This window comes from Rutilus rutilus (genome assembly GCF_951802725.1).
Source record: "Rutilus rutilus genome assembly, chromosome: 12".
Classification (NCBI taxonomy): Eukaryota; Metazoa; Chordata; class Actinopteri; order Cypriniformes; family Leuciscidae; genus Rutilus; species Rutilus rutilus.
The window spans coordinates 31,108,296-31,123,188 of record NC_140217.1 but is presented as its reverse complement, the minus strand read 5'-3'; the positions used below and the strand labels follow the sequence as shown (position 1 = coordinate 31,123,188).

Genomic DNA, 14,893 nt, shown 5'->3' with positions numbered 1-14,893 from the left:
TGCGACTGTAGCACAAATGTGACCTTGAAACGCATGAGAGTGAGCAAAGAAAATAGAAACCAGAGGCAGAAAGTTATTTCTTTCTCATCCTTTATTTGGTCAAATCAGTGTATTAGAAATTGATTTAAACTGTAAATAATTTGTATGATTTAGGAGGAGTTGATTTTTGTAGGATTGGTAGATCTTGTCAGAATTCTGAAACAAATGAGAACATACATTTAGCGTGTTAGTTTGAAGAACACAAACTATTCAAATACAACATCAAACGGTGTCTTGAAGAATTCTCTGTCAGAAAGCACTTTTAGTTAAATCTGGGACTTTTTCTGGGAAATTTTCCATTTGTTTGGATCTGTTCTTAAAACAAGCATTTAGCTCACCAAATGGAGAATCACTAAGAAGATTCACAAGAACCTTCTGCAGCACAGGACCGTATTTCTCATATTCTGCTTCACTCAGAGACACGGACAGTTGGAATGGAGCGCTCATCTAAACAGGTAGTGAGAACAAAGTATGACTACAGTAGTAACTCATTGAAATTCTATTTAAATGTGCACTTGCTGGTTTTACCATAAACTGATCATCCTCTTTAATCACTGGGATCTCTGACTCAGCAGCATCTCTTCTGCCCACCCGTGGTGGCCTTCGACCCTTAAAATGGGACACACACAATATATCTGATGCCAGACTTCGAGCATGAATTGATGTAATCTTGACCAAATAGATTTTTTAAATTGAGTTCCTAAAATTGGTTAACTCCAAACAAACTCAGACACATCCACTAGACATATGCTCACCTGTGGTTTCTGATCAGGACTGAGGAAGCTGGTGCCGCCTCTTACAGATTCGACACATAAGGAAAGAGCACATAAGAGCAGGAACATGTGGCTGGCACGACTGCGCAGAGGCATCCTTGGAAAGTCACCCGGTTTAGTTCTGTTTTATGACAACAATCTTAACGACTGCACTTTAAAAGTAAAATCATTTTATATAAACTGAGTGTGCAGAAATAGTAAAAAATCATTCAATCCCACCTTTTGTAATGATCAAACTGCTTCAGTAGGTCTGCACACAAAGATCTGCTTCTCACTTTTATAATAGCCTTTGGTTAACAATTAGCATTAAAATCTACAAATGAAACTGTGAAAACAAACAGAACTGAAAATCCCTGATTGTTACTGTATGTGAATGTGTGACAAAGATTTACCTTAAGGTGATATGAATATGATAAGAGATGATGACAAATAAAGTAATATGGTGATGTGGCTGCTGTGTCAATAGCTATATGTGTTACTAGACCACTGAACTATTGCCTTAACAGGTTTATTTTACAGACCTGGCAATAGATCATCTGTAACCGGAGCAAATATTAGGTACGAACACACACTTTTAAGTGGACTCACCCTTGTACATGGTTGGCAGCATATTCTTCCAACAACATAATCCTACCCATAACTGATATGCATGTACTGTTTTTATGGCAATTAAAACAATTATTTTACACTTATTTTTATGGTTCTGAATACAATCCATTTTCTTTTTATCAATAATAATAATGTAGCATAAAGTGCCATTTTTATGGAGAATATCAGTTTATGGGCCATTACTTTATAATTGTGTGTGTGTGTGAGAGAGAGAGAGAGAGAGGGGTGTATAGTAGAGAACAACAGTAATAAATAGATAGAACAAAAAGAAGGAATTTCTTTTTTTGAAAGTTTGAGGCAACTTGGCTATGAACCTTCTGGTTTTCATATTTTTCACACACAAAAAACAGCTAAAAACAGCCTAAACTGGTTGGCTGATCTTATCTGGTCTTCAGTCTGGTCATAGCTGACTTAACAGGCTGGTTTTAAAGGGGTTTTGCTCACTTCTTTAGATGGTCAGGTTGGGAGACCAACTAACCAGCTAAAACCAGCTGAACACCAGCTTGACCATCTTAAACTCGCTACATCCTGCGTACCCAGCTTCGTCTGTTTGCTTTTTTTTTTTTTTTGGACATTTCGTTGCGTAACGCCATATTTTGGACATTTGACATGGTAGAAACATGTTTGATTTACGCCATAGAAATAAAAAACTGGTTTCAATTTAAAATATTGTTGTAGTTTGACCTCCGAGACGGCAGATGGCAGGCTGCATCTCATCTTTTCAGCATTGTTTTTGGATACTGTTTTGCTCTCTGAATGTCAGTGCCTGCCTGCTATATCACCTAATCAGCTACAGTTAACATGGATAAAAAGAAGAAACCATACAATGTTACAGCGTCATCGGTGAATATTTTGTATCTTATCTCCTTTTTGAACAATACACTTTTCACAATTTTAGTTTTGTTTGTGTGTTATAGTTAGCTTAGCATCACAGCTGACAGTAGACTTGCATTGTGTAACGTTACCTCTTTTTAAAATCCTAAAATCTCTTGGCTAACGTATACTTTTCAATTTACATTTCAGCTGGTTGATTTGAAAGCGGAATTATATCGGAAGCAGGAGAAATTTAAGCACGACAGACTTGGCCAAGATGCAGGAGCTGCACATAAGTCCAAAACAAAAATAAAAGTAAGACACGACACGGGCAGGTCATAACTACTAGATGTTATCATTCAACCATTATACACGCCTTTTGTAATTGTAATTGTAATTGTGTGTTTTATGTGCTCACAGAAGCCCAATATTTGGATTAAACAAAATGAAGGAGTCAATGAACGAGCGCAGAGGGACGTTCAGCAAACTGTAACTGAGGAAGAAAACACGCTGGACAAATCCAGGTGAATAGGCTATTCATACTCCAGTACTACATTATTCTGATTCTTTATATCCTCTTCATCAATTCATTTTCTTTTGCCTACTTCACTAGGCACAGAGTGGCTCAAAAAGTATATAGACACTAAGTTGTATGAATGTCAGTACAAACCAAAATGAGTTCCATGAAAAGATCTAGTGTGTTTGCAGTTGACACTTTGTTTTTACTTTGTTTTTTACAATGAATTTTATATAAGTGTGGCTTAAGTGTCCAAATATTTTTTTGAGGCCAGTGTATGGTTCATGAGTTTTGATTTATATAACAACCTGTTGTCATAAATCACATTTCTTTTTTCTTTTCTTTTTTTGCTGAAGACTGTTTCACATTCACATATTAAAAAAAATCATACACTCAATAAAAATACTTATGAAGATATATTATTATTAAAAGGTTTTTTATCTAAGTGCCTTTTTCATCTGTATCCAAGTTTTTTTGGTCACTTTTTTTATTAATACTATATAATAATCTGAGACCATACACCCTGTTTCAAATGCTGAGATATTGTAATGACTGTAGGATATTTTTTACAATATAATGATAAAAAAGAGTCATGTTTCAGATCCTTCTAATGGTACTCTAAATCACCTTCATTGTTCAGATTTTGGAATACAATTATATTGTGCTCTCCTGATACATTTTTGTCTTATGCAGGAAAAAATTGGAGGAAAAGGCACGTCTTTATGAACAGATGACAAAAGGAGATTTCCCAGGTATATGCTTGTTGACCATCCCAAATTAAAAAAATTCACTTCTTGAACACTGCTTTGGGTGTTTTGTAAATGAACTGATATTGAAGTTGACAATTTCTTTTTATATTTAGATGAGGAGACTGAAAGTCTTTTTCTGGTGGACTTCACCCAGAAGATCATCAACCAGAGGAATGAACCACAGACATGCACTGCAGATGAAGCAGGGTACCGAGATGGAGAGGACTCTGATGTGAAAGTCCCTGTTCCAGACCCGCAGAATGCAAATGAAGAATGGTACGGTGTGTTTATAAATATATTTTGAACCTGACTACGAGGCAATGTGATTTGTACTCAACTACGGGTTTTCTTGCTTGCTTTCTCTCTCTCTCTTGCAGGGTGGACTATGTTGATGCATTAGGACGTTCTCGAAGATGTTTGAGGAAAGACCTACCTGGTTTTCAGAAAATGGACCAAGATCTCCAGAACAAGAGGTACGTTTATTGTTCTTACCTTTGCTGTGTTTTATTTTTGTATCTAGCTAATTGCCATTGGTTGTGCTCAATATATATCTATTATTATGCACAGGGTGACTGGCGCTGACAGGACGCTGTTATCTGATGACATGAGGAGAGAAATGCAGAGAGAGCAGTGGGAGAAAGAGGAAGAGGAGCAGATGAAGAGACCTGTTGGACCCATTCACTATGAAAATATCAGAGAGCAAGGTGATGGAGAGGAGTGATCTCTAGACACACCGAAACCTGTCTAATGTGTAGAAAATGCCTCTAGGTAGTGCTTCTTTGAGAGTGTCTCACATGAGTGTTTTGTGTCTGTTTCAGAGGCCAGAGAGCTGGGTGTTGGGTATTTTTCTTTTGCCCAGGATGAGGACCGACGTAGAAAACAGAGAGAAACTCTAGACATGCTGAGAGATCAGGTCAGAACAACAATTAAATGAGTCACAAACTCTTTTCCTAAGCAGAATGAGCTACCTACCTAGACAGCATTGTAAGTGTGCATACGAAGCAAAGACTGTTCCAAAAGATAGGCAGCATGATGTTGCCTTCTAAAGGCGGGCGTACACTGTACGATTTTTGCGGTCTTGCGGTGATTATTATTTTTTCACTTGGGAGAAATCGCGTGAAAATCTTTGATGGTCGTGGCTCGTAGCGTGTGAGAGGAATTACTAGCCGAGCGAGCATGTTACGAGCACCTCCCGAACTCACAATCATTTTTAAACATGTCTAAAAAATTCGGGGAGTCCGATTTTTCCCCGCGTATAGGCTGTCCCCTATTGCCAAATCATACACAACCATGTCACAGGCTAGATCGATGAGGCTATAGCTCAGTGACTGCAACCATACAGTGTGCGCATACACTGTCTCTCTCTCACACACACACACACACAGACAACTCCCTCTCCCTCTCAAGTTATTTATGTTGAAAGGAATGGCTACTGTTCTCTGCTTTTCAACAAATCATTTGCACACACATTTGTAATTTTTCAATCTGAAGCGCTAAAGCTGCCTGCAACATTGAAAACTCCGGTCTCTGTGTTTAATGCAAAAGCTCAAGTGATTGCCGACCGGCTCGGGATAAAATTTGTGCAGGACAGTCATGTCGTGTACCCGCTGCTTATCAGGTTAACTGACTCGTAACGTGTGCAATATCTCACGACCTCCCGAGTGTCCGAATTCGCACCGTGTACGTGTAGCAGTATCACATGTATATTTTGCTGAGAAAGCACTTCCAAAATGCATTGAGACTTGAGGTGCACTTGTATGAAAATTCTGACTGATGCTTATTGTGATCCATGTTATTATTATTATTATTATTATTGACCATTAAAAAATGGCTAATCTTACTATACCATTCTATACCATTTTGTCTATATAAATTAGGGTAAATCACTAAAAACTAAAACCGTAATTTAAATTTTACATTTAAATACAAGTGAATATAGGCATCACAATAATATATAATTGATAATATGAAAGAAAGTAAAAAAATTGTGATTTATATTTGTATTGTTATTCAAGATTAACACTATATTTTTAAACGGTGTGCTTAGCTTCTATACTATTGGCCACGATTGAAACAGTCTTCCTTCCTCAGCTTCTCTACTATTGGCTGTTATTGAAACGTCTTCTTCAACATCTCTACTATTGGCTGCATTGTAAATTATTAGGTTTACAAATTTTTTTTTTCTTCTCTGCAGACCACAGAACAGCGCAGCAAACGCGAGCAACTGAAGGATAAGCGGAAATCCCTTCTTGAAGCTCGACTCGCTAAAGTGAGGATGAGAAGGATAAAGAAAAGCAAGCTGGAGCCAGGGGATGAAGAAGATGGTGTGTTGCTGAATATTTAACAAGTCTTTATATGCTTTGAAGCATATTAAATGTGTATCTGTATGTTGGTGGTTATATCTAAAGGATGTGAGGATGTTTTTGGATCATGTCTGATTTTCCCTTGTAGCTCCTGCCGCTGATAATGCTGAGAATGATGAAGATGAAGAAGTTGGACCTCCAGCCCCTGCAACAGTGCCGAAAGTGGAGGTGGAGATTCAGGAAAGAAAAGACACCAAACCTGGCGTTCCATACGTAAGAGAGTGGGACAGAGGCAAAGGTACATGACCTGACACATAAATGCACGGCACATCACTTCCTTCCTTCCTTTTCATTTGCTCTAGTGTTTACATTTGCTGTTTTGAAGAAAATGCAACTTAAACATTTCCTTTTCCAGAGTTCTCCTGGGGTCAGTGGACCAGTCTTCGTCGAGATGAGCGAGACTCCGATTTTGCTCCTCCCTCTGCTTATTTCGCAGATGACAGATGGGCCAATCACAACAGAGCAACAGACAAAGGGCAGGCTAAAGGAAAACCTGCCTTCAAGTGGTCTGAATCCCAAAGGGCCACCGAAAGAGAGACAGAGAACATATCTACCCCTAGTCATCCTTCTGACATGCCCACATATGCACAATCTTCTCAACCACAGACTGCTCAAACACAGAGTCTGGATGACCTGTTATCGTACTACAAACACTCTACGTGAACAAGTCAGAAAATCGTTTGGGAAACTATAGGAAATGGCAGGCTCCATCAAGCCTGGTGCATTATGTCAGTCTTAAGCTGAAGGGACAGTTAGACTTTGTAAAATGTAACTGATTTGCAAAATTAGAATAAAGAATGACCAGATTTTTGTATGATCTTTGTGCATCTTTTATTGCATCTCTATAGTCACAATGTCAACCGCTTTTTTAACCATAATTCATTTTGCCATCAATTCTTTCACCAGGTTGTAAATGTATTTCTAAATAAGAATATAAGTAACTTTTGTCTATAAAATTATTTTTTTCAATCAAAAACATTGATTTAAACCGAAGCTACTGTTCTCTTCATCAAATGATTGCGAAGTGTCATTCTACTTTGTGTTTGTCACATCTTTTTCTTATGTTTTTATGCATGCTATGAACACTGCAGTCATGTGCAACTCATAAACTTTGCCCAGTGTAACTGTGCTTAGTTACTCAGTAGCCTGTAATGAGTGTGCTTTACAAGTTACTTACTTTGAGTGTGTTCCACATGTGGACACACAAAAAAAACTATATATTGGATAAAATTTCACATACAACCAAATCGCAGGACCATAGTGACCTTTGATCTGAAGGATATCCTGTCTCCGCAAGAATGTCTGTGTGAGCATTTTGTATCAACTGGAGAGAGAGAGAGAGAGGAAGGGAAATAAAGTAGAAAGTAGAGGTGACAAAGACAAAGGTAAAAAGGGTTTATGTTGAAGATTAAGAGAAGAGCGTACTTTGTTTTCTCATATGTCTCTGTTTTCTACATTTTGAAGATTAAACCAAAGTAGGAAACTTGTTGAATTCCAGTGAGATGGTAAGTAACCATTTCAGGTTGTGATTATCACATGACCATGTAGTAACATGCTGTTCAACCATCTGCTGTTTGTAGACAATTCGTTAATACTAATGAATGCTTTAAATATAATGAAATGTAATTTTTGTAGCATTTATAAATATCACATTATTATATAGATATTTCATAAAATTATTTATATAATGAATTTATACTGCAAAAATGCTTTTGTTCATTATTAATTCATAAGTCATTATTGTTAAATATGCATTACTGTAAGTAGATAAGTATTGTTCATTAGTTCATGATGCCTGATACACTAGTTTATGTTACTGAATTGAACCTATAGTAGTATAAAAAATGTATAAAGGCGACCCTAATATTATTACCTCAAGAGATTTTAGCTCTTTTAAGTTTCACAACACTTGTTGTGATATAAAAACCCTGTACATGTTTATAAGTCACAATTGATTGCAAGCATTGATTTCAATTCTTGTATTGTGTAAATGAATGACTCTGTGAGTGTTTTAGGAAGGTTCAAGTGCAGAATCAGCACTAAGTGTAAGTGCGGACAGCATCAGAATCACTGATATGACTCAGGATGGAGACGTTCTGACGTTTGCCATTACTTCCCAGAAAGTAAGATGCGTAGTAAATACATAAAACCTGTTCTAAATATGGTTTGTGAAATGCTTAAATATCATTACTTCATTTTTCCCCCTCAGTTGAACAGCAGTGCAGGGGTGTGTGTTTTTCGGGCACATGAGGACTTTGAATGGCTTCAACAGAGTCTTTTCTCACAGGAAAATGTTCCTGGACTTCAGGGAATTATAGTGAGTGAATTCACTAAACATTATTGGCACATTCCGTGTCAAATCAACCAAATTTTGAAATTCCTTGGCTAAATTTATTGATTTTGTTAATATTTTTTTCTGAAGAGAGACAAACATTAATTGTGATGAAAGCCAAAGTATGAAATGCCATGAATGAATGTTTACGGAGTAATGAACTATTTTGTAGAGGAGGGTCGAAATGACGATTTTCACCTGAGATTTGGAGTCAAATTACAAGGGGGAGAAAATTTATTTAGAAAGATGGATCTTTCAAGTCATTTTTGTCATTTTGATCCCCCTCTACAAAATAGTGGATTACTCAGTCAATATTTATTCGTGGTATGTCATATTTTAGTTTTCATCACTATTTGCTAATAGTGCCATCTAATGCTAATTCTGAGTATTGGTTACAATTATTGGCATCCACATGTCACTTTACTTTATGTTAGTCTTTCTTCAGAGAAGAAATTAACTAAATAAAACATTTGAGCCAGGGACCTCTGATTGAGTTGGAATGACCCTATAGGCATTTTCTTATTCATTTTCACTCTAAAACCACAAGATCTATGAACGGGGAAACACTTACATGAGATGATTTTATGCCCACAGTTTCCACCTTTGCCCCCTAAAGCACTTTCATTGCAGTCAAACATGCAGGCCAAAGCACTCAAACAACTTGGTATGTATTGTTTGAATATGCACAGGCAGTGTGTGTATGGATGCCAATAATTTGATATTTAGTTTCTCATGTAACACATTTTCTGTTGTTCTGTATGTGTTCAGGATTCCTGGCTCTAGGACAGGATTGGAAGGGTTATTGTAAGGCTTTGGAGTTTTATCTCCAGCAGGTGGCAACACACCCAACTCTCTGCAAGTGCAAAGCACTGGACAGCTTTCTTATTAACTCTGAGGTTTACTATAAACACACACATACGCAAAGTGACTGTGATTTTTCATTAATTCAAATTCTGCATCACAGCCTGATCTATGATTGATAATACAATGCAACTAACCAGGGTAACGTGTCCTGCTGAGGTTTCCTGCTAAAACTGAAGGTAGTAGTTGTGTTTTAGAACATAGTAGCTGGTCATTATCTTGGTCATGTGTCATTAGATGGTTGATTAGCTGTACTATCAGTTGGTGGAGACCTGGCTGAGCTGGTCACCCATATTGGAACAAATCAGCTACTATGCTCCAAAAAGCTGACCAGTTTAAGCTTGCATGATCTGGTTTGTTTTTCAGCTGTGTTCTTGACCAAGCTCAACCAGCTCCCTCAGCCACCTAAACCGGTTAAGACCAGCTTTTAGCTGCTGGAAACTAGCTATCATTGTTCAAAAACAACAGCTAACCTTTTTTTTTTTTCACCAGCTTGAAAGCTGTTTTTATTGTTTGACCATTTTGCTGTTTTTCTGTCATCACCTTAATCGGTTTTGAGGGAAAGGTGACAAAATCTTTGTTGACAGTCTCACTTTTGTCATTGCATGTGTTGTTTGACTAGTCTCCTGGAAAACAGAGAGGCAGGAAAGGAATCTTTAATCGCCTTAGTCAGGCTGTGGAGGAGATGAGGAAGGAAAGTCATAAGGTATCTGTGTAAAAGTTTGTTGTTCATGTGAGTGATTTATGCTGGTGTTCATCCCATCCACCGCTGCGAATGTCTTTTGTACCAAACACAGCACTGTGTAATGATATTATATATGACAATATAAACTTTATAGATATATGAATGTGATTTATATCATATGTAATATCCCCAGGATGTGGACAACTTCTTTCAGAACGAGAGAAATAAAAACACAAATATTGCCGCTTTGTCAAAGGTTGCCACAGAGGTACACTATTTAAGCTGTTTTTCAGTTTTTATCTGTCCAGTGCACTGTTAGTCATTTTATAATTCAATGTGCAATATTGTGTTCTTCTCTCAATAGAAATTAATTGATGTTGTGATGACAGAGCAAAGTAAGTCACTGCAAGAAGTTTTCACACATCATTTAGGAATACAGTAGGCTTATATATCACTACGTGTGTGTGTGTGTGTGTGTGTGTGTGTGTTTTACAGAGCTTGCTTTGGCCTGTGGACATTTCTCCACATCTCTTCATCTTTGTGTGAATCAGGACGATGCAGCTGCTGTAGCTTTCTCCAAGTTAGAATTTACTAAATAAAATGACCTTTTGTTTCTGCATTAATGTGCATGCTGAATAAAGAGAGTTTATGTGAATGTTGGTTATTATGAGAGGATAATCAGTTTATTCAGATGTTGTGTTTCTTTAGGGTTTGTTTGAAGCTGTCTGATATTATTGAGGCAGTAAAGGTAAGTGCACTCTCTCATTCCTTTATTTACTTTTATAAAAAATATTGAATACTAAAATTTGAATTTTTTTTTTTTTTTTTTTTTTACCTTAGCAAAACTTTGAGAAAGTTGCCAGTAACAACCTAACCACTCTTGGTTTGGGTCTGGACCTGGAGTCTCGGTACCAAGAGGCAGAGAAAGTATGTTTTATAAAATGCCTAAGCATGACTTTGATTTTTATGCATGATGTTGCTTTTATACCATGTTTAATACAGATTCCTTTTAGATACAGTATTACCAGAGACGTTGTCTATTTTTGCTGTGCCACAAAAAACTAGTAAACTTAGTAAACTAAACTTACAAACTAGTAAGGCAACCAATAAGTTTATGTTTTGTTATTTTATTTTATTACTAGACTGTCTGGAAAACACAGGCAAGTGGAGTGATACAGTGAAAAGTCTTTGTGCTGCTAGAGTCAAGACTGTATATCTGATCTCCAAGTCTCAACCAATCAAATTTGAGGGCTGGAACTATTTGTTTAGAAAACTCATTTCAGTATTTAAACATAAGCCTCAAAACATTAATTCAGTCAGGTGTGTTCAAACTCCTGCATATATATTTTATGTTGAATGCAGGTTTGTATGAAATGTAACCCAAGACTGGTAGTAACTGTCTATTTCTACTTGTAACAGGAGATGCTCTTCAGAAGAACCTGTAAACTGATAGAGCTGGAAACTGTTAAGAAGAGTACAGAAAAAGCCAAGGCCAATAAGAGAGAAGTGGTATGTTTTTAATGTGTATCTTTCGTGTATTCTCTGTCCACATACACACGTCCACACTGAAGTGTTCACGTCATATTTAACTGGTAAATTCAGATGAAGTCTTTCTGTGTCTAATACTGTAGATGGAAGAGTTTCAAAAAGCTGTTGAGAAAGAGTTCAACCTGATTTCATCTGTGGCTAAAGAAGAGGTAAATGCTGTGACTAATGTTAAACCCAAAGAAGATTACCTGCTAAATGTGTTACACTGGAAACATGACTGACATGACTTCTGATTCTTCATTTTAAAGTAATGTTGATTGCACATTGTACATTTATAGAGGGTATATATATATTTATTGGACTAATGTGTGTGTCAGATTGAGCGCTTCCATAGCTCCCGAGTGAATGTGCTGAAGAACGTCCTGATTGGCTGGTCTGAACAGCAGCTCAACACAGCGAAGGAGTGCGCCGAACTCTACTCTCAGCATCTCGAAGCTTGCAGAAACATGTATTCAGAATGAATGAAACTAACAGGTGGTAGATCATAAGAATATTTCTGGTAATGTAATAAAACTGTTATGAGACTGCTAAAAATAGAAATGATATAATGAAATGATAAAAGTGCCATGTAAATTCTCATCTTTTTTTAAACCAACTGTCCTCTTTAATCTGATTGTAGCCTACATCATGTTTTCCAGCTTTTAACGCTGAAATGTCATCTAACTTTAACTTCCAGTTCCACTATAGATAGACTATAGATTCAGAAGTGATCTTTGTCCTATGTAAGCTTGCAGTAAAGCAATAAAATCCATGACTGTTTCTACTTTGCAAACATTGTCAATTCTGAGGTGATGGTTTAATAATATTGCACAAAAAGAAACTGAAGTCAGACAAACAGGCCTACCTATAAAAGTGTAACATACAAAGTCGCTATCTATAGTAAGGTTCAAGAAACCTTTACAAATATGTGTATATAGTAAGGTAAATATAGGTAAAACTAAAATACAGGCAATATGAAGACACATATGAGACACATACACACAGCTTATTTTAAACTGCTTATTCAAGAAGAAAAATAAAATAAAAATCCTTTAAAGGAGCTGTATGTAAGAAATGTATTTCAATTAATCATAAAATGGCCCTGATATGTCACTAGACATTAAGAAATCATGTTAATTTCAAATACTTATATCACTGACAACAGTAGTCTGGCCAGGATATTGTCATTTAAAAAGTGAAGTTGCAGCCCTCAACTGATGTTGATGTTGTCATCTTGTGTTTTGGCCTTAAGCGCCACCCTCCTCCTATCTACCAATCACGAAGTCAGTAGTGTTTCGGCATCGGGATTGCCAGCTCTGCTCTAGTTACCACAGCTACGTAGCAGCCTACGTTCCTGCTGGATTCTGCAGCCTATCTGGCAACCTCGAGTCAGGGGGGAGGGGGAGGGGGAGGGGGAGGGGATACACCGCTCTACAGTAATTTGAAAGTGATTGCAGTACCAGTTTTGGCCACAATCTTACATACGGCTCCTTTAATAATGATAGTTCTTGATTAAATGCCAGCCGCTATCAGTCTGGAGCTTTCGGCTGTCACCTACTGAAGCTAAGCAGGGTTGAACCTGGATGGGTCTGTGTGGTTCTGAGGGCCCCAGTATAGTGATGGAGAGACAATATTGTCACACCAAAAACACACCATCCTAAACCTCTGTGGTCATAAAAAATCCTACGATGTCCTTCAGAAATAGTAAGGGTGTAACCCCTGGCCAAACTTGCCCATTGGCCTCTGTCCATCATCATGGCCTCATAATCATCCTCACATAATGAATGGCTTATCACTCTCCACAAATAAAATGGTGTGTGCTCTGTTACACTATATGGCTGCCGCCGCATCAAGGTGGATGCTGCACATTGGTGGGCGTTGAGAAGATTCCCCCCTTCCGTACGTAAAGTGCTTTGAGTACAAAGGAAATCACTATATAAATGTAACAAATTATTATTATAGACTTGATCACGTATTAGTTTATGTAGAAATTATATTAAAAATGATTTATAGAAGATTACAAAACACTAATCATTAATAGTGAACAACCAGTCAATGTTAAACTAAATTCATGATATCATTGTGCTGAATGCTGATGTGGAGGTAAATTTCCTGGAAAGGAGATGTGCTTGCTTCCACTCTTACTACTACTACTAAAAACAGAAAAGTTGACTTAACTTAAAATTATAAGGCAACTTGCTGTACAGATTTTTTGAGTTGACTCAACTAAAACCTCTCTATAGTTGAGTTGACTCAACTATAACATCTCTAGTTGAGTAAACTCTATTAGTTGACTCAACTAAAACATCTCTATAGTTGAGTTGACTCAACTATAACATCTCTAGTTGAGTAAACTCTATTAGTTGAGTCAACTCAAAAAATCTGTGAAGCAAGTTGCCTTATAATTTTAAGTTAAGTCAACTTTTCTTTTTTTACAGTGTATGTTACTACTGTAACTTCTTCATATGAGCAACATTTTCCCTTTGCAATGTTTATTTTGGCCAGTTTACAAGGGGTGAGGCTCTTTTAAGGGTTTCTTTTGGGAACTTTAAGACATCTTTGAAATTAAATGCCAGGCAAACATGATCCCATACTTAATAATAATAATTTTTATTCACAGGTTCAGCTTTTGCGATTTTGTCCTCTTTAATCAGCATTAGTTCAAATGTAATGTCATCACCAACTGCTTGTGCTTTCCAGGTAATTAGATTTTCCTCATAATCTACAAAGAAGCTATTTTCAATCCTTGGGAATTTCCCAAACCTCTCATTGTACTCAGGGCTGTGAACAAGAACAACATACATGATCTCCTGCTTGTAAAACATTGTCTTATATTCCCTGAGAAGAGAACTGGTCTCTGGTCTCCACACATCTGCACCCTGTACGTTTCCATCAGATCATTCAGGGGAAAAGAGAATCGAAAGTTACCATAGCGTGATTCGTCAATGTGGAATGCAGGTGATGCAGTGAATTTATGGAGGACCGACTCCTGTCTTTCTGTTTGTTCTTTGGATCTGTTTGGGAACACCTTCTCCAGATAACACTTCTCAGCTGCGTGTATACTCTCATTATCAATCTTCAGGCTCCACCACGAGAACTTCTTATCATTACCATGAGCCTTTAATCCCTCTGACTCCCAGATTTTGTGAAGACCATCTATGTCAGTGACATGAGTCACCTCTGAGATGTGAAATTCAGCGGGGGTTGGATAGTTTGGGATGCTTCTAGTCAGGTAATCATGTATTTTTTAGTTCATAGTTTCTTCCCAATTCTTTGAAGTCACACAGTATTTGTTCTACATTAGTATCATCCTAAAGTCTTTTAATGGAGAGTTAATCGAAATAACACATCTAAAATATTTCATGTATTGGGTAAATAACTTTGGGTTAAATTATTGTGAAGATGGATATACAGGAATATAAATGCAGTGAAAGTGAAGTGAATAATGACATTATACTGGGGTGGATCAGCATGAGCAGAAAATCAATATGATGATGGATTTTCAATTGTACATGAGGAGTACATGCTGAAGATATGGTTGAAATGGAATTGACTCAGTGACTAACTTAATATCCAATTTAATACTCATTTATGTATTACACATTCATTTTCACAATTGCAAAAT

General features: G+C 37.0%; 3 protein-coding genes across 5 annotated transcripts; 2 read left to right on the top strand and 1 right to left on the bottom strand.

The window, feature by feature from the left end:
- Positions 1-78: 78 nt before the first annotated feature.
- Positions 79-1,316, bottom strand: ghrl (ghrelin/obestatin prepropeptide). 2 transcript variants are annotated; one of them, XM_084426012.1, is made up of 5 exons: positions 1,032-1,316; positions 795-933; positions 568-648; positions 378-486; positions 79-195 (listed from the first exon to the last, which is right to left on the bottom strand). In XM_084426012.1, the coding sequence occupies exons 2-5, from the start codon at positions 906-908 to the stop codon at positions 188-190; spliced, it is 312 nt and encodes a 103-aa protein (XP_084282138.1). In that variant the 5' UTR covers positions 909-933; positions 1,032-1,316; the 3' UTR covers positions 79-187. The 2 variants fall into 2 exon arrangements, with proteins under 2 accessions (XP_084282138.1, XP_084282139.1); XM_084426013.1 differs by having other exon boundaries at positions 795-909; positions 1,032-1,313.
- Positions 1,317-1,703: 387 nt separating this feature from the next.
- On the top strand, positions 1,704-6,670 carry ccdc174 (coiled-coil domain containing 174). Its single transcript, XM_084425615.1, has 11 exons — positions 1,704-2,264; positions 2,445-2,549; positions 2,655-2,758; positions 3,445-3,503; positions 3,614-3,776; positions 3,878-3,973; positions 4,068-4,204; positions 4,319-4,413; positions 5,695-5,824; positions 5,952-6,101; positions 6,219-6,670. Exons 1-11 carry the CDS (start codon positions 2,223-2,225, stop codon positions 6,524-6,526), a joined length of 1,389 nt encoding a protein of 462 aa, XP_084281741.1. The 5' UTR covers positions 1,704-2,222; the 3' UTR covers positions 6,527-6,670.
- Positions 6,671-7,159: 489 nt separating this feature from the next.
- LOC311300873 (sorting nexin-5) lies at positions 7,160-12,048 on the top strand. Of its 2 annotated transcripts, XM_084425514.1 has the most exons (15): positions 7,160-7,248; positions 7,328-7,368; positions 7,879-7,986; positions 8,073-8,180; positions 8,790-8,859; positions 8,964-9,091; positions 9,679-9,762; positions 9,935-10,009; positions 10,106-10,136; positions 10,237-10,321; positions 10,450-10,489; positions 10,582-10,668; positions 11,161-11,250; positions 11,373-11,438; positions 11,607-12,048. In XM_084425514.1, exons 2-15 carry the CDS (start codon positions 7,366-7,368, stop codon positions 11,748-11,750), a joined length of 1,119 nt encoding a protein of 372 aa, XP_084281640.1. In that variant the 5' UTR covers positions 7,160-7,248; positions 7,328-7,365; the 3' UTR covers positions 11,751-12,048. The 2 variants fall into 2 exon arrangements, with proteins under 2 accessions (XP_084281640.1, XP_084281639.1); XM_084425513.1 differs by having other exon boundaries at positions 7,190-7,368.
- The last annotated feature ends 2,845 nt before the right edge of the window (positions 12,049-14,893 follow it).

Bases quoted from the DNA above. Each gene is read 5' to 3' on its own strand.
- ghrl (XM_084426012.1), bottom strand. From the start codon at position 908: ATGCCTCTGCGCAGTCGTGCCAGCCACATGTTCCTGCTCTTATGTGCT. The intron at 649-794 runs GTGAGCATATGT...TCCCATTTTAAG, and splicing joins GTCCTGATCAGAAACCACAG to GGTCGAAGGCCACCACGGGT. The intron at 487-567 runs GTAAAACCAGCA...CTACCTGTTTAG, and splicing joins AAGAGGATGATCAGTTTATG to ATGAGCGCTCCATTCCAACT.
- ccdc174 (XM_084425615.1), top strand. From the start codon at position 2,223: ATGGATAAAAAGAAGAAACCATACAATGTTACAGCGTCATCG. The intron at 3,504-3,613 runs GTATATGCTTGT...TTTTATATTTAG, and splicing joins GACAAAAGGAGATTTCCCAG to ATGAGGAGACTGAAAGTCTT. The intron at 3,777-3,877 runs GTACGGTGTGTT...TCTCTCTTGCAG, and splicing joins CAGAATGCAAATGAAGAATG to GGTGGACTATGTTGATGCAT.
- LOC311300873 (XM_084425514.1), top strand. The intron at 9,092-9,678 runs GTTTACTATAAA...TTGTTTGACTAG, and splicing joins GCTTTCTTATTAACTCTGAG to TCTCCTGGAAAACAGAGAGG. The intron at 10,490-10,581 runs GTAAGTGCACTC...TTTTTACCTTAG, and splicing joins ATATTATTGAGGCAGTAAAG to CAAAACTTTGAGAAAGTTGC.